Here is an 18,815-nt window from a genome sequence, read left to right as displayed (position 1 = left end):
AAAATTTATACCTTTTCTTGACTTGGACTATCCTTTCTGGATGATTTTGTTGCTTGAAAAGAACTGAAGAATCCTAGAAAAATAAGAGGTTGATTATGGTTAAGATCTCAGATTTTTCTGGGATCTTCTAGAGATTGGTTTTTGATTTTTGAAATAAACTTTGAAATAATTTAGAGAGAAAGTGAGCCTTTTCAGAAAACAAGAGAGTTTTGAGAGAAATTTCGTGACCCTCTCATATGCTGAAATGAGGGGGTATTTATAGGGGTGAAGAAAATAGGTTTTGTTTTTTAAAATAAAATCAAAATAAAATGGGAAAATATTTTTTGGGGAAAAATGGCATGATGAGAATCTGGTCTTTTGAATACTCTGGCTGAGTATTGACCTGAAAAAGGTTTGAACGTTGAATGGAAAAAGTGGGGTGAGTGGAGGATCTCTTCACCCACTGGGTGTGATAGAGGTCTTAAGCGCTCAAGAGTGGTCTTGGGCACTCAAGAGTGGCTGCCCAACTTTAGAGCAGCGCCACAAACACTCACGAATTTGAATTTGGGTGTTTTTCGAAGTGTTGAAAAGCTGGTTGGGTCATCTTTCTTCCCCAGTTGGTTTAGCAACCAGACGTCAGCTAGCAACCCACGTCAGCTAGCAACCCACGTCGGCAAGAGCTCCCATGCGCAGCCGAATCCCCAATAATGACCACCGAGACACCGTCACTTCGGTTACCACAAACGACCTGAGAAACCCGACCACAATGGTACCAATCACCGCCGCACGCCATCAACCAAGCATCGCCCTCGCTCAAATCCAAACCACCAGCCGTGAAACCACCGCTTGCCGTTAAGCCCAACCATGACTAAACACGGTGGGTGGCCACACGAGCCTCAACACCACCACTCTAATCGGACGGCCTCGCCGTTAGGCCAAACCGGTCACCACAAGCGGTAAAAAATCGGCGGACGGCCGACGAGAGGAGAAAAGGATAGAGACAGAGGTTGAAACAGCATCCGGAACAGAGACTGGTCAGGATAGGTTAGGGAAAGGGGAAGGAGGAAAGCCCGTGGCCGGGTGGAGGAGATGAGGCATATCAAACGGCTTGACCAGTACAGAGAGAAAGAAGATAGAAGGTAGAGCGTTCCTTCCCAAAAAATGTTTCAGTTCAAGAATTCCATACTAATGAATTCCATTTCAAAGCTACCATACATAATTAAAACGAAAAGGGCATATTAACATATATACTAAGAACTTCTATCAATAAACATGATCAGCAAAGAAACACTTGATTGCCTGTATCACAACACTGAATGCATCACAGGGTAATAAGAAAAAATGGTTGAAACAGACAAAAAAAAAAACCCATTAAGTTGGAGTAGAGTTGGGAATTAAAGTGTAGTAACGGATAATAAAACATCTAATTTACCTTTGATATTGTAGCCACTAATCTCCACTGTCAGCATCAGTGCAAGGTGAAACTAGGCTCTCAATATATGGATAAGCACTAAAAGATGGAAAACACTGGTGAATCTTTGGATACCAAATTTTTCCATCTTTCCAATTGTAACCAACTAAATGCCCCTTAACATCACGCCCCGTAACAACCATTAAAACGTCGCCATTCTTCGAAATGCACTTTGGCGATAAATTCTTACCATGGATTAATTCATGCGAATCATCATAAATATCAAACAACATGGTCCAAGACTCTCTTATACCGTATTCCTTCATCACCCATAGTTCAACACCTAACCCATCATAGTCGCAGAGCATACAAAGGCATCCACTTAAAACCTCCATTGTCAAATAACGGTTAGCAAAGTGTATATAATCAGGTTGTGAAACCTCCCCATATGTCTCTTTAGCCAAATCAAAAGAGACAATAATATCCTTGATCTCGACATGCCCAATCCAATGGAGCGCCCCACTCACAAATTTCCCTGAACCATTCACTTGATGAGGACAATCTCCAATCGTCCTCCAAGAATCAGTCCTTGACGTATACACCGCCACTGTATTCTTATATTCCCAATTCACTTGAGCCTGAAAAATTAACACGACTTTGTAATCATCAATAGACTCGTCATAACCAAACCCGCATACTGGGAACCTAGAGCGCTGGTACACTGTGCACCTGTTCCACCATGGCACTTCAATATCGGGCAATATCCTGAATTTCCTAGTAGACGGGTTCCATATGAATAGCGTTTTTAATCCAAAAGTCATGCACACCAATCCGTTGCAGGAACCCACAATCCGAACTCCATCTAAACCAAAATCAAGACCGACAGCAGCATCACATCGCTCATACATAATAGAAAAAATAGAACATGACTTGAAATCGTGAGGGTCATCATCACTGCGTAGAAGGAGTCTACGGTGGGTATAATCGGTGTTCGAAGATGCTAAACTGAGATGGGTTTTGGCGAACTTCGGATCAGAAATCAAGGAACGCCATGATTCGCAAACGCACCTAAATCGCATCAGAGTCTTGACAGGAAGTCTCGAGAGTATTTCGACGATGATTTCATGAGGGAGATCTGGCAATGGCTTTGAATCGGTTTTTTGATGTAGCGGGTTTCTTTTTTTCTTTCTTTGGTAAACACGTTTAGGGGATCTTTCAATCGCCATAGATGGTGGTTTTTCTGAGGTTGGGACCAAAACCTAGTACTAGTAAAATTGTCAGCGAGTCCAACGCTATATTTATAGCTATCTATCAAGATTAGGGTAAATTAGAGAAAACCCCCTCTATCTATCACGCCCTATCACTTAACAACCTTTCGAGAAAAAAAAACCCAATGTATATATATACTTTCTACTGATAACTTTTGAATGATGTAAAGAAAATTAAAAACTATTTCCGAGATATATTTGCTTCATTCGATTTGGAAGGACACGGGATTTCGTAAGTGAGACAAATCATGGGACGGAGAAGTGATATGGATCTAATTTTAAACTATGTACCATGTAGCCAATACGCCCATTTTGGTGCCCCATGTGGTTCCCTATCTCAAACTGTTCCAGGTTAGTGTTCTATCCAGTTCCAGGTTAGTGTTCTAATAATAACTTAAGTGTGAAACATTGTTATCTTGAGAGTCTTTCTCCGATTTAATCTTAGGGCACACAAAAAAATATAGGGAGTTTCATGCTCTATAGGCATCTATTTTCTAAGCGAATGGCAGAAAGTTGAGTTTTCGGTTGAAATTCAATAGGTTTGGCTGTTTGGGTTAGCTCGCATTGTTTTGTTTAAGGTCTAAAAACTGGATGGTAGAATTTTGACACGGCCACAAAACTGTCAGAACGATTCTCTTGCTCCAGATGCTGTAGTTTGTCCCGCCAATGTCGCATCCATGTCGATTGTCAACAAACTCTCACGCCTCCCCCACACATTGTTAATTGTGTTACTTCTGCTGCATTCATTAGGTCAGCAAACAGATGTAGTTACGTATCTCCGTGGGATCACGTCTCTGCACCTCTATTTTCTTTGCTTCCGATGGATTGTGACATGATAGGTTCAGTTAAGTATTGTATTCGTGATGATGGCTGGTGGTTTTTGTTAATTGTTCGTTAACTACACAAATACTTATTTAGTCCAGAAAAGATTTTGTAGCTTCCTGGCGGTGTTTCCCCATAGAGACTCAAATGAAGATGTTATGCCACCATAATCCGCTCCGTCCTCAACATGAATAAGTTCATAGGCAGCAGCGGTAGTGAAATTCACATTAGAGGGGTGATCAGGAATATTAGAGTACCTGGGTATATAAGTGCTGGCAATAACATTCAGAGAATGGACAAACACCAGACACTATTACAACCAACAATATCTTTCACTTTAGAAGTAGAGGAGTAACCATGATTTCCAGGAAAAAAGGTCTACAAGAGGACCATTCCCACACCACCAGTCCAGCCACAAGTCAATGGTGAAGGTCACCGATTTAATCATAGTTGTACAGCCAGCCAAGTTCAAAGTGTCACTAACCCACCCGGTAAGCTTACTCTGAACTCTTTCAACTATGCTATTGAAATGGGATTCACTCACTCTACTATGGAGAATATAAATACCAAGATACTTTCCGAGGTTCAGGGCAAGTTGAATACCCATAATAGTACTAAGTCTATCAGCTCTTCTTCTCGAAACCTTCGAAGATATGAACATTTTGGATTTAGAAAAGTAATACTCTGATTAGACATAGTACAAAAGTTGTTAAGAACATCAATCATGGCTTGGAAAGTATCGAATCTGTCCACCCCAAACAATATCAAATCATCTGCAAAGAACAAATACATGGGGAGACAACTCCCTTGTCTAAGTCCCCTACCAGGAGTGAACTCTTACAAGGCTTCCCCATTACACAAAATGGAGGTAGTGATATTACAAACACAGTCTCATGATAAGTTGAATCCAAGCCAAACAAAACTTGAAAATTTTCAAAGTGTTAGCAATGAAATAAAAAAAAAAAGTTCGGATAATATAGAAACAACCGATATCGTGTGTCTCAAGATTGTGCTAGCCTATGCTAAGGATATTTAGGCTGCTTTTAAGGCTCCCCAACCCAATATATTGAATAATGGTCGACTGACCTACTGGTTGCTCTCACTTCCAGGTGAAATCAAACTCAACACAGATGGATGCTACTATGATTACAAGAAGTCTGGCTTTGGCGGAGGCTTTAGAGATAGCAATGGTGGCTGGATTCTTGGATTCTATGGCAAGGCCACTAGCAATTGCAGTCTTGGTAGCTCGATTCTTGGATTCTATGCCAAGGCCACTAGCAACTGCAGTCTAGAACCTAGAAGCTGAGATTTGGGCAATTCACGGTCTCATGATTATCCTCGAAAAGGAAATGAACAATGTTAAAATTGAGTCGGACTCTAGCGAGGCAGTTTGATTTTGCAATGATGGATCACCTGAAGGCCACTAGCAACTGCAAGAAGCTAGAAGCTGAGATTTGGGCAATTTACAGAGGTCTCACGATTATCCTCAAAAAGGGAATGAACAATGTTAAAATTGAGTCGGACTATAGCGAGGCAGTTCAATTTTGCAATGATGGATCACCTGATGACCATCCCCAATGCCACATAGTGAAAGACGCTTAGAGAATCATCACGAGGATTAACTCCACCATAGCCCCATACGTACCGCCAAGCCAATCAAACTGCTGATTGTCTGGCACGACTTGGATCTCAACAGGAGGAAGACTTGATCGTTTCAACTAGTGTCCTTGCTGCTAGGGAATTTGTTGTGGCAGACGCCCTCTGTGAAATGATTGTTCACAATTTTTTTTCTATGCGTGTACTAACAGCCTCTATGGAGCGGTCTATTCCCATTATTTGTTCCACTAATGTTGTGGAGCGTGTACCTTGGTTTATGTTTGATAGCACGTGGTACGGTTCTAACAAGTGGAACACAAAGATACCAATAGGCGTGACTTTTCTTGCATTCTAGACGAATGGGGAAGCCAAAAAGATGGGCAAGTTGCTGGCTGCTTTTGACCATCCATCGATTCCAAGGTTCCTCGAATACGAGTACAGAAGTGGAGTCCATCAAGTAGTGGTTGAGCGCCTCCCACCCCTTGGTATTCAAGAATGGTGGGACCGAGGAGTTGGTGAAACATGTATGTGAACCCTCAACAAGGATAAAACAATGTACTTGGAGATGAGTAATTATCAACAAATTTTCATGCTAGTCTTCTATTAGTTCTTGTTTACAACCTTTATGACAATCTTATTTTCTCCATGTTTTGTAACCCACAAAAGTAATTGTTCGGCAAGAGCATCTCAAAGGCCATTCAATATCTCCATGAAGGGGGAAATTTTCACAGAAACCTTATTGGAGGTGTATGGATTTCAACTGAATTAGTTTTTAAAGTTATGCTTGTGAACTTCAAGCCCAATTTGGGTGAGAATTTCTATGTGATCTACCTCAGTTAATATGTTTTGTCTTTTTAATTTGGACATCTCAGCCATTGATTCATTTTTCTTTAGGTTTTGAAGATGGATTTAAAAAGGATATTGCCCATCTGATGCAGCTGGTGGAGTTAGCTGTGGACAAACACTCGGAGGGTTTTATGATCAAAGACAAACATCCTAAATTGCATCCTCCGCTAGCAAGCTTCTACAACCTATGGCAGATGTCTTGGTTTATGAACAGGTTGTAGAAGCTTGCTAGCGGAGGAGACACTTTAGGATGTTTGCATGTGTGATCATAAAGCCCTTCGAGTGCTTGTCCACAACTAACTCCACTAACTGCATCAGATCGGCAATATCTTTTTTAAATCCATCTCCAAACCTAAAGAAAAATTAATCAATGGTAGACGTACCAGAATTAAAAAGACAAGACAATTAACAGAGGTAGATCACACAGAAATTCTCAACCAAATTGGGATTAAAGTTCACAAATCTAACTTTAATTTATAATTCAGTTGAAATCCATGGATCCGTGAAATTTCTCCTTCATGGAGATATTGAATGGCCTTCGAGATGCCCCTGCTCAACAATCACTTTTATTGGTTACAAAACAGTTAAAAAACAAGATTGAAATAAATATTGTAAACAAGAACTATCAGAAGACTTGCTTGAAAACTTGTTGAAAAGTACTCTTCGTCTTCAAGTACATTATTTTATCTTTGTTAAGAGTTCACATACATGTTTCACCAACTACTCGGTCCAACATTTCTTGAATACAAAGGGATGGGAGGCGCTTAACCACTACTTGATGTACTCTACTTCTGTCCTCATATGCGAGGAACCTTGGAATCCATAGATGGTCAAGAGCAGTCAACAACTTACCCGTCTTTGTGGCTTCCCCATTCGTCTGGAATGTGAGAAAAGTCACGTCTATAGGTATCTTTGTGTTTCACTTGTTAGAACCGTACCACTTGCTATCGAACATAGACCAAGGTACGCGCTCCACAACATCAGTGGAACAAAGAATGTGAATAGACTACACGGGATGTTCCATAGAGGCTGTCAATACACACAGGAAAAAAAATTGTGAACAATCTTTTCACATGTAAAAAAAAGAGCAAAAGAAACAACCAAATAAAAAGGCAAAAAATTTAGTGGTAATGATATGATGCAGATATTTTTTGGCCAAAGGGATTGTTACAGTATGATGAAAACATGGCAAACCCATTTCTTACCGTTACAGATTACAAAGACTCCGCCTCATCTATCACAGCCAAGAAAGTGAATTATCAGTATCCAAAGGAGGCAACCTGTACTGCAATTTGTGAGTTGCAAAGCACTGATACTTAGAAATTTAGAAAAGAATGGCAATTCAAGTCAAGAACAGAGGGGGCAATTATAATTTCAAGTCTTGAACCCTAAGTAAAAATTCCGAAAGGTAGTAATTTCTGTATAAAGGCAGGAGATGGATTCAATTTTAAGTTGTGATCTGATGTCTCATTGATGGGTTGGGGAGAAACCTCAAAAACATAGTTTTCCAAGGTTCAAAATGCTTTGAATAGATTAACAGATATATCAAAAAAAAAAAAAAATCATCATAAAATCCCAACGTAAAAAATCCATACTAAGAATCCACAAAATTCAAAACAGCCACAAAATCTCAAAACTTCAATTATGTTTCTGGTACCCATCTCCGTAACTACACCTTAAATATTCATAGCTCTCACCAAAATATCAACACGGCAAAGCAACTAAGTTCATGCTACAATTCTCAAACTCAGTTGCATGCAGGTCCACCATTTAAGAGAGGAATTCAACATGCAAAGCAACACAACCAAGGAATACAAAGACATTGCATGAATATAGACAGCCGTTAGCATTGTAACCTAGGGTGATAAGTGACGGTAACACTTTTCTCACATTCTAAATCCTCCAATTATAAGAACCAATTGATGGCTGTTGAAGAATGAAGGCATTGCATATAACCCACACAGAATCAAAATCATCAACTGTCCAACCAACTGACATGAAGAAAACAGTTCGAATTTCCAAACGAGTGCCAGCCTTACGTTATCTTTCAAATTGCCAATGAAAAAAAATAAACTAGCACCAAAATAATTGGTGAATAATACCAAAAATTTTCATGATATACATGCCTAGCTTATTTGTCATCATAATCTTGTACTTGGATCAAGAATTCGTAAGCAGGGGGTGTTGAAGGAAAAGACAAATTGATCAGGGGGATATCCCTTCGCAAACAACAAATCCATCTACAAATCGTTGATCCAAACACAGCAGGGTAAATGAGAAGTCGATGTTAGCTAGACCTTAACCTTGGGGTGTTCACTGGAACACCCTTGATTCAAAAGTACCAACAGGGAAAAAAATATAGTTATCTTACAAGTGGTTTAATACATAGCCCTTGACTACCCTAAAACTATTGTATAGGGACACTCTACAATGTCTTGATATGTACTAAAATTGGTTTAATACATATTTGTTTTTTATTATGCAACTCACTTTGTTAATTCATCCCACTTGAATGCCTATTTCACTCTTGCTAATGATGCAGAAGGCAAAAACATTCTTATTTTCATGCCTATTATTCAAGATCTAGAGATTGATTGAGCTCAAGATGGATATTTTTCACAACCCCAAAACATATCCAATGCTATCCTTAAAGCTGTATTTACCTGTAGTTTGGACTCGAGGCCAATTGATTCTTCTGATACCACCAAAGAAGCCGGAGAAGGGGGCGAGGAGAGAGAAATAACCGGAGCAAACCACCGCCATTTCTCAAAAACCTGACGGAAAAGGAGACGGGAGGAATGAGAGTGAACGGAGGAACCGTCGGGTAAACGCATTTCCTTTCAATTAAAGGGGCGATACGCAAAGGACATTTGTACTCTAATTAATGATATTGTTGCTTTTCAGTAGGACTGCGAGCAGCTCTTGAAACGTTCGGCTTGGCTACTAAACTAGTGAGCTCGAGCTCTTGAAACGTTCGGCTTGGCTACTAAACTAGTGAGCTCGAGCTCGAGTTTTCGACTCGGCTCGATTAAATAGGTCCGTTTAGTAAATGATTAAACTTTGCTTGTTAGGAGCTCAGTTCGTTAAAGCTCGAGCCAAGATCAACCTCAATTTTTTGGCTTGTTTAATGAATGAGCAGAACTCGAACTCGACGTAGCTCGGATCGGCTTGTTTAAAGCTCTACTATTCACCATAGGAGAAAAAAGAAAAGAAAAGAAAAGGTTCTCACTAGGCCTGTCAATGGACCGGATCTGATCCGAAAAATCCGATCTGGATTCGATAATGTCGATCCGATAATCCGATAATCCGAATCCGGTAATTCAAATACGGATCGGATCGGATTAAATCCGTTATCAATCCGAATCCGAACTTTATTTTTTTTAAATTTTTTAAATTTTTTTTAAAAAACAGTAAATTTTTTATTTTGAAAAAAAAAATGTTTAAGAAGTTGTATTTTTATTTTAAAATTTAAAAATTTTTTTTAAAAAAAAATTATATTTTTTTGCTAAAATTTTTGAAGTAAAAAAAGTTTTCGGATCCGGATTACCACTATCGGATTCGAGTCTTATCGGATTTGATCTTTTCGGATCCGGATCCGAATCGGATCCGGCCTATTGACTGACCTAGTTCTCACTGGACCCAGTTCGATCGTTGTGCAAGGACTTTTGTACATACGTTTTTCTTTCTCATTTCACATGGAAAAAAATAAAATTTTCCGCTAAGTTACCCTTGTAACAAATATACACTTTCTCAGCACACCTACCCATGAGTCCATGACCATTCTCAGATCAAGTCCAACGGGGGATAGATAGTCACTTTCCATCCCCAGATGTAAAAATCAGCGTTCCAATGGAGATGAAAAATAGCAAAGATGGATTTGGAATATATCCGTCCCCAAATGACTATGGCTATAAATGCCACATCATCAAACATCATCGAACCCAACTGAAATTACCAGAAAAGGTACGACCGGAGTTACCTTTTATTCGCCTGAAACTGGCCGGAATATGCAAAGGTCGCTGTTTATGCAAATATGTCGCCGGAATCTGCAAATATGTCGCCGAAGAGATGAATGATGAGAGTGTTTTCCACAAAAAGTGTCAAAACCAAATCGGCTTGGAATCGCAGGCGTGCCAGGGCAAGATTGGTACCCAAATTTGTATCAAGGCCTGAAACCTCAATCTGACTTCTAATCGAACGAAAGTGCACGGCTTAAGGGTAAAACTGTGAGCATGTTTGTGGTTTGCCTTAACGAAAAGAACTTAAAAATTTTCTAACCATTGTTAGAAAATGAAAAGAAAAGTAGAAAGGCCTAAAACAGAATTAAAAGGACTCCATTAACGGTTTAACAAAGTTTGGTTATAAGGAAATGAAATAAAATCTAGGCTTGGCTAGATTGAGTACAAACTTTGTTGGAAAGTAAAAGTAATTGAAGGATAATTAGAGTAGGCCGTGGGCTTAATTGGTCAGGGACCTCTGCTAAGGCCTTCCGTTCTGGTATTTGTAGGCAAAGTTCCAGGCCTTGAGCTGCTTTCACAGGTCTTCATGCATGGCTGCCTCGTGGCCCAAGCCTTGCTCCTTACTCTAAACCTTCAACTGCATTTTTAGGCCTGACAACAACTTTTTTTCAGGCCTGAAATCGCCTATTTTTGCATGGATGCTTGCTAAAAATAGATTTTTGGGACCTTTTAAGGCTAAAACTTGAAACTTTTTTGTAAAAGAGAAGACTTTTCAGCCATTTTTTACCTTAATCGGCTCTAAGGTGGTTCCTTCTACAAGAACATTCAAGATAAAGAGAACCCTTGAAACTTGTGCCCTCTTTTCCTGCAACATAAGACCAAGCAGGCCTAGTTAAGCTGCTTGTGAACAACTTGTGCAGGCCTGATTGAGCTATTTGTGAGCTGTTTAGAGAGAACCTTCTAGGCCTTTAAGCTGCTTGTGAGCAGCTTGCTAGAGAGAACCTTCTAGACCTTTGAGCAAGTTCTAGACCTTTGAGCTGCTTGTGAGCAGCTTGCTAGAAAGAACCTTTTAGGCCTTTGAGCAGGTTCTAGGTCTCACAAAATTAGCTTGCTGGAGAGAACCTTCTAGGCATTTTTGACTTCTCTATTTTCAAGCCTGAATAAACCCAAAAAAACTGGGCCAAGACCTGAAAAACGAATCTTGGCCTAATTGGTCTAAATAGGCCTGAAAAACTAGTCCGAATTTTGATTAGTTGGGTCAAGACCTGAACCTAATTTGGGCTTTTACTTCATTGGGCCGAACAGATCTAAGAATAGGCCCACTATATATTCGACCAAAGACCTAAATTAATCAAGGCCTAATTCAACCAAGGTCCAAAATGTTATTTTGGGCCACTAATCTATTAACAAATTCCTTTTTTAGAATTTAGCAAAAAATGGGTGTAGAGAGAGAGAGAGAGTGAGAGAGAGACGACCGAGTCGATGAGAGAGAGAGAGAGAGAGAGAGAGGGGGGGGGGGGGGTTTCAGACTTTCTGAGAGCCTGTTCCAGAACACCTTCTTAAAAAATAAGTACTTATTTCACATTTTCAAACTAAAAAATAATATAAATGAAAAATAATTTTTTGATTTTTTTTGCATTGAGATCTTTTAAACAAGATCCATATTGCATATTTTTAGATTTCAATAAATTCATCATTTTTGAGCTTGAAATTGTCTTATTAAAAAATAAGTTCTTATTCACGTTTCGGAACGGAGTCGTTTTTGGGTTTCAGTCGACACAAATTGAAAGAAGCCAATAGGTGGGGAGAGAACTGTGGGGCTATTATTCAATGTGGACAAAAGCGGGGAATATGGCGTTGAACGGCTATAAATTGGGGCAACGGCTCTAAAAAAATTACTCCAAATTCCAATGACACCAAATATGTTGTTGCTATCAGTTCACACCAAATATTTTTGGGGGAGACTTACCAAAAAAACCCCACATTTATATTTTACAAGTTCAAGGACAAACACATTTTGCAATCAAATATAAAGACAAATGTACCCTATAAAAGTGCCTAAAATTCTAGGGTACCCTGCAGTAGTTTTGTCCGTGAAAACATGTAAAAGGCTAAAAAATTCAAAAAGTTGAAAGATCTCCACTGAAAACTATTTTACCGTCCTTGTAACTAATTTTCCATATTTTTTGTCGCTACACAATCATTCTCAAATTCATAAATTAGCCTACGAATTATGGTGGAAAAAATTGGATGAAAGTTAAAAATAAAAGATAAATTTTCAATTTTTTTTAAAGTCTTCATTTGGCAAACACTATAATTATTTTTTAACGAAAATAGTAGATAATTGAATTAAGTCAGGGGAAAATAAGTTGGAGGGAAAGTTAGTTAATATATAGGACTCTTTGGTTCTATTTTAGAATTCACCATTAGAGAGGGGTGATTCATATTATACGTCCAACTAACTTCTAACCACTTTTTTATACTAAAATAACTATTCATCCCCTCATAATCCGGACCGTTCAAGAACATTTTTGGACTGCTGTGATTGGTTGGTATTTGTTTACAGCACAACCGAAAATAAGACAATCTCTTTGAATAAAATGGATGGGTAAAACTATTTTTGTAGAATCCGAAATGGATCGCAAAGACATATCTACGCAGGGCATGTGCCCCATTTATGTGCTCGTAGCTGGTCTTTAAGAACGCAGTTTTGACTGAGTGTATGGAGTTACTATATGCTTTATGGAGTATTAAATACCCATAATGCCCTCTATAGTCTATACAGAATCAAAAACAATGTAGCCATAAAGAGATTTTTGCTTAAAATGACCCAACAAGTACTGCCCTTATGCTTTTGGTTCAGGTTTTCTATGCACAGCTAGCCGCTTGCCACAAAAAGCAAGCAACAGCTAGCCTCAGCTATCAATATTGCGACTACCACATACGCTCACACACACGATCACACAAACTCACTCACATGATCCCACATTAAGTGTGGAGTTCACTTGTGTGGACCCTATACTTGTGGATGAGTTTGTGTGTAAGCGTTTGTGGTTATAGAATTATTGACTTTGTACTAAACGTCCAGTACTAAGTTTGTGCATCTCTCTTGTATATGAGTCCTAATTAAGCTATGTAATCGGCAACTATCCTAGAGAATTACGTTTTTTTGTAAGAATGTTGCAAAACATGGTATACTTTCATTCAAAAACGATAAATATGGAGATCCAAAACTATCCGCAATTTTTTGCAATTTTTTTCCCGACTTATTCATTTAAAAATCTAGAGAAAATGGAATTTTGGCAAGAGATAATATAAAAATGTGGTCATCATGTTCCTAGAAATGTATTTTAAATGAATAATTTGGAAAATAATACTTATTTTAACTGAATGTTCATCCCTTGGATGGGTAAGTTGTGATTTTGTTATCTATAAAAACCAACCCTAGCGTGTACCACAATTTAGACATGTAGCGTGCCACATTCTCGTTTTCATTCCTCGAATCGATACGATCCACAATCCAGATAACTGAAGTCGGTAATTACCACGTGAAAAGAACCAATCAAAATGAATTCAAGCCTAAGGCAGAAATACCACAACTACAATGAATTTCTCGCCAAAGTACTCAATCCAAATGAATCATTCTTCCATTTCCTTTCCAACTAAATCACTCAAACTAAGGCAGAAATACCACAACTACAATGAATTCAAGCCTCCTTTTCAGCATCATGTAATTGGGGCCATGGAGGGCAAACAGACACATAGTGGAAGATTTGGACTATCAACAAACTTGTAAACAAAAGGCTTATGCAATGTAACGATCCACATGGATTAACGGAGAGGACCGAGAGTCGATCGGCATTGACATCAAGGTCTGATGTGATGATTACAATAGAGCTCAGCTAACAGCCTAAATTAAAGATAAAACTTAAAATAGCGAAAAATTGATCAAATCCTATCTCTATCTTTCAAACTTAACAAACCATATCGTATCGTAATGTAAAAGCAAATAGGATTATTCAGCTCCAACCAATTAAGGGTTGCACCATGAGGTTGGGTCCATCTGGGTTTCCAAGCAAGGAATATGCATCGGCCCTGCCTAATTGCCAAAAAAAACAGGAAAACAAAAAAATTTATCGCCATTCAAATGACATCGAGAATAAAACAAATGTAAAGCAACGTCCACAAGCGTTTTGAAAGATTTTTGCTTCTACCAAAAATAGTACTATCAATGTTCTTCTACGTAAAAAGAACACAAAATCAACACGAAGTAAACCCCAACAATTTACGATCACATATTCCCCAAACAACAAAAAACAGAATGATTCCTTTTCAAGGCAATCATAGTTATCATACATAACAAAGATAAAGCCACCAACATATATATTAGGAGTAGACTTGAGTAAAACAATCAGCTGTCATGCACGTTCGGTACCGAAATTACTATAAAAAAAAAAAATTAATATTCTTGGTGAAGGACTAGGACTTACAACCTAGAGCAACACCTCCAAAACCGGAAATCCAACTAGACTGAGGCAATTTTGATCCAAACATCATCGGTTGATATCTCTTTACATCCCTCCCTAATTCCAAGTTCTACCCAATTCGCGGGGTGTAATGAAGCAGTGATCTGAGCCACGTCTCTCTCTAATTCCAACTTCGATCCAATTCTAGGTTAGAGTTCTACTAATAGTTATGGCAGAAAATAAGGCTATTTTTACGAGTATTTCCCAACTTTGCTTTCAGAACACAGATAAAAAATGTTGGGATTATCAATCTCTCTAGCCAACTTTGTTTAACATTACTATGTTGTGTCAGATAGGTTTCAAAAATTGGATGGTAGAATTCTGACATGTCGTCGACAAAACTGTTGGGATGATTCCCTTTCTCCCCTCCAGACGCTGTAGTTACCATGTCGATTGTCCACAAAACGCGCTCCCCTCTCACCCTATTTTCGAATAGTGTTACTTCTGCTGCATTCGTTAGGTTAGCAAATAGACGTTACAGTTTTTCTAGAGGTGTCAAACGGGTCGGGCCGGCACGGGCACGGCCCGTTTAAAGGCGGCACGGCACGGCACAGGCACGGATTTAATCACGGCACGGCACGGCACGACACGGTCATAGTGGGCACGCGGCACGGCACGGGCACGGAAGTGAGCGGGAACGACACGGGCACGGCACGAAAATTGGCCTGGTACGACACGGCACGACACGGTCTTAGATGGGCACGGTACGGGCACGGCACGGAAGTGGAATGGGGCACGAGTCACGGCACGGCACGACACGGTTCTAGACAGGCACGACACGACACGGCACGGGCACGGGGCACGGCACGGACACGGAAATGAGGGGGCACGGCACGGGCACGGCACAGAAGTTGGTCTGGTACGACACGGTCTTAGACGGGCACGGCACGGCACGGAAGTAGGATGGGGCATGAGTCACGACATGGTTCTAACTAGGCACGGCACGGGCACGGGTATGAGCACGGAAGTAGAACGGGATTTTAGTTGGGCACGGCACGGTGTCGGTTCTCGTCGTCGGGCATGGGCCGCATGGCACGGCACTAGGCATGGAAAAACCAAAAAAAAAAAATTGTTATTAAATAAACAAAGGATTTTAGATTATCGTTTACTTTACTTGTATGTATTTTTTGATAATCCAATAATTTATTAATCTTTTCCTTTTATTTAAGTAAAATAAGCTTTTAAAATATTTTATATGATTAAGAAATTTTGAATCAAAATTCAAACATGATAATAATAAAATACACCAATTACTACACATATACTAATATACATTATGTTTTATCTAATAAAGATTTTTAAAAAATACATAGAAAAAAAGAAGAAAAAAAACTACTTTAAAAAATGGGGTTTTAAAAAAATAATCTCTATGGGGTTCGAACCCAAGTTCTTAGGGACTTGACAATTGACACACATCTCAAACCACCAAGGCCAACAATTTTTTTGTACTTATAATTAGAACAAGTAATATATATTACATAATTGATAATTCTATTCTATAAAAACGAGCCTCTTGTACGCTAGCCACACGATTGCGACACAAGTATGATGACCCATATCGTTCATTTTGTTGTTCTTGGTGTTTTAATCACTCTCGCAAATTTTCAGGTCTATCGGGTTTTGGAAGCCCTTTCATCGGGACGTAGATTTATTAATAGAATTTTTTTTGTTATGTGCGATTAAGTATATAACGATAACCAATTTACTTTATTTTTTGCACGAATGATATAATCACTCCCACATAAAAGGTAGATGGTTCCGATTTTCAAAAAATAACTCGGACGACCCTCAAGTGGTGTATTATAGGACTTTAATGCGTTTAGAAGCACCGAATGTGTTCTGATCACGTGGTTTCCGACATCAGATTATCACCTATTCAGGGGAGAATGATAAATTATATAAGATCTTAAATTGTAACGGTTTAGATCAAACATTTGAAAAAATGAGTCTGCAGCTACCTTTCAAATCTATACATCGAACTTATTTGGTTCTAAACTAATATATTCCGCTATTGTCCAATGTACGCTAGCCACACGATTGCGACACAAGTATGACGATCCATACCGTTCATTTCATTGTTCTTGGTGTTTTAATCACTTTCGCAAAAATTTCGGGTCTATCGGGTTTTGGAAGCCCTTGCATCGGGACGTAGATTTATTAATAGAATTTTTTTGTTATGTGCGATCAAGTATATAACGATAACCAATTTACTTCATTTTTTGAACGAATGATATAATCACTCCCACATAAAAGGTAGACGGTTCCGATTTTCAAATAACAACTCGGGCGGCCCTCAAGTGGTGCATTATAGGACTTTACGAGAATTTTTCCTTATTGAATGCATATGGATTATGGTGCGACTGTTGCACATGATCACGCACTAGTATAAATAGAAAAAAAATGAGAGGCGAAAGCCCTAGCAGCTGTAGTGACCAGTAATTTTGGACCGTATTTTTTTTTTAAAGAAGTATTGTAATTATTAGTAAAGGTGTGACACGTGGAAATACGAATAATGTCGTGGTTATATGATTAGGGGGTTGATGTGAAGGAATTATTAGTGTAGGGGTGAAAGTACAATAAATGAATATGGATATATATGTTGGAATTGGAACGCGGGAAATCATTTTTCTCCCTTTTTTTTTTTTTTTTTTTCTTCTTCTTTCTCGTCTGTCTCTGCTCCTCCTCCGAAAACACCCTCCTCCACTTCTCTCCTCGATTTCATCTACTTAGACCGTGATTCCGAACAAAGCCCAAGACTTAAAATTGTTATACGGAGGGCGGGTTTCCTATCCATCCGAAAAAAATCATGATCGGACCTCGTGGGGCTACGGTTGACTTGGTCAAAGGGTCGGGTTTTGCTCAAAACCCTTGAGGTAGGGATTTCTTACTCTTGTTATGCGTTTATACGGTGTTTATGTATCTAGATTGTGCCTTGTTTCGTTGTTTGAGCTTGTTTTATCCATTTTCGAGAATCTGCAGAACAGGGTCTTCGTTTTTGGGGTTTTACCCCTTCTTAAGCTCAAAATTGAATTTTGATTCCTTCGTATGAAATAGAGTAGACTTAAAGCCCGTTCTAATGCCACTGAAATCACTCAAAACCGTTGAGAATTGAATTAATGGTGGATTTTAGAAGTTTGGTCACGAATCTGTCTCGGTTTCTGCTCGTTTTTGGTTTGCGCCCAATTTCAAATGGCTGTAACTTTCTTGTCTGATATCCGATTCATGCAAACTTTATATCGATTTCGAGGTCTTGAAGTCAGCTTTGTATTGCTACTGGAATCGCCTTAAAACTCTTAGTACACCGAAAGTTATGATCGTTTGAGTGGAGGTGTGTCAATCTGTCACGTTTATGCGTGACAGATTCGTATTGCTTCGACAAATGCCTGTTTAACCATCCTTAAAGTGCAGATTTGACTAGGGTTCCTTCATACCTTTTAAGCTTCGTTCACTCACGCAACTTTTGGGACTGGAATCATTCAAAAGTATTAAGAACTCAATTTATAGTGATTTTTAGAAGATTGCCCTGTAATCTGGAAATCTGGACAGCGTACAGAGCTTCGTTTTTCATCGTTTGCTATGGTTAAACGATGCTATTGGTTATGGGTCCTTATGGGTTTAAAAGATTGGTAAGTTGGTGAACTTTTGGCGTTAGAATCATTGAAAAATATTGGGTATGAAATTTTTAATGAATTGTCGAATATTGATTGCTCTCTAGGACAGTTTTGGTTCGTTAATTCTCGTTCGTCTGTTTTGATCTGTAAGATGGGATCTGTACTTCTCATACTCCTCGAAGCCGTTAAGATGGAATCTGTACTCCTCGTACCAAAGTCGGTAAGATGGGACAAAGCCCTTCTCTTCTGTATGTTTCTTTTTTTCCTTCTTTTTTTTATTTTTTTTTATTTTACCAAATTGTTGGTTTGATCTGTTTTAACAGTTGGGTTTTTTTTTAGGTGTGATTGCAGTACTCGATGTGTGCATATGGGATAGTGTACTTGGATAGCTTTTGTAGCTGTTTTCGATCCAGCAAGTGCCCTTCCAACATTTCAGAATCCATTCTCTCTCTCGCTCTCGGAAGGTGAACAGTGAGTCATTGACTACCCAATCTCTAGTACTTTATGTGTTAGTAACTCGTATTTAACTTGGTGGATACCTCTAACTTGGTTTTATGCCAAACTTGAGGTGTAACAAAGCCAGGCTAAATATTGAGTTTGTTTTTAGTTAGTATAGTTAGTTTTATTTGATTGCATTGCTTAGCCGAGGTGGTGGCATAACCCATCGCATATTCTGTTTGCTGAGTTGAGGTGGCGGCCTAGCCCCTCCAGTCTGTTAGTTTGTTGTTAGTTTGTTAGCTGTTTATTTGATTGCATTGCACGAGCGTTAATTTTTTGCACTATAAGAAACATGTGGA

At 39.0% G+C, this 18,815-nt stretch overlaps 2 protein-coding genes across 2 annotated transcripts in view; both read right to left on the bottom strand.

Annotated features, from left to right (window-relative positions):
* The window catches only part of LOC131318052 (glutathione reductase, chloroplastic), a 60,887-nt gene that overhangs the window by 35,062 nt on the left and 7,010 nt on the right, over positions 1-18,815 (bottom strand). The window lies entirely within an intron of this gene.
* LOC131318057 (F-box/kelch-repeat protein At3g23880-like) lies at positions 1,299-2,711 on the bottom strand. Its single transcript, XM_058347849.1, has one exon. It carries the CDS (start codon positions 2,614-2,616, stop codon positions 1,429-1,431), a length of 1,188 nt encoding a protein of 395 aa, XP_058203832.1. The 5' UTR covers positions 2,617-2,711; the 3' UTR covers positions 1,299-1,428.

The sequence above is a fragment of the Rhododendron vialii genome, chromosome 2a (genome assembly GCF_030253575.1).
Source record: "Rhododendron vialii isolate Sample 1 chromosome 2a, ASM3025357v1".
Taxonomy (NCBI): domain Eukaryota; kingdom Viridiplantae; phylum Streptophyta; class Magnoliopsida; order Ericales; family Ericaceae; genus Rhododendron; species Rhododendron vialii.
This window is presented reverse-complemented; position numbering and strand designations above follow the sequence as displayed.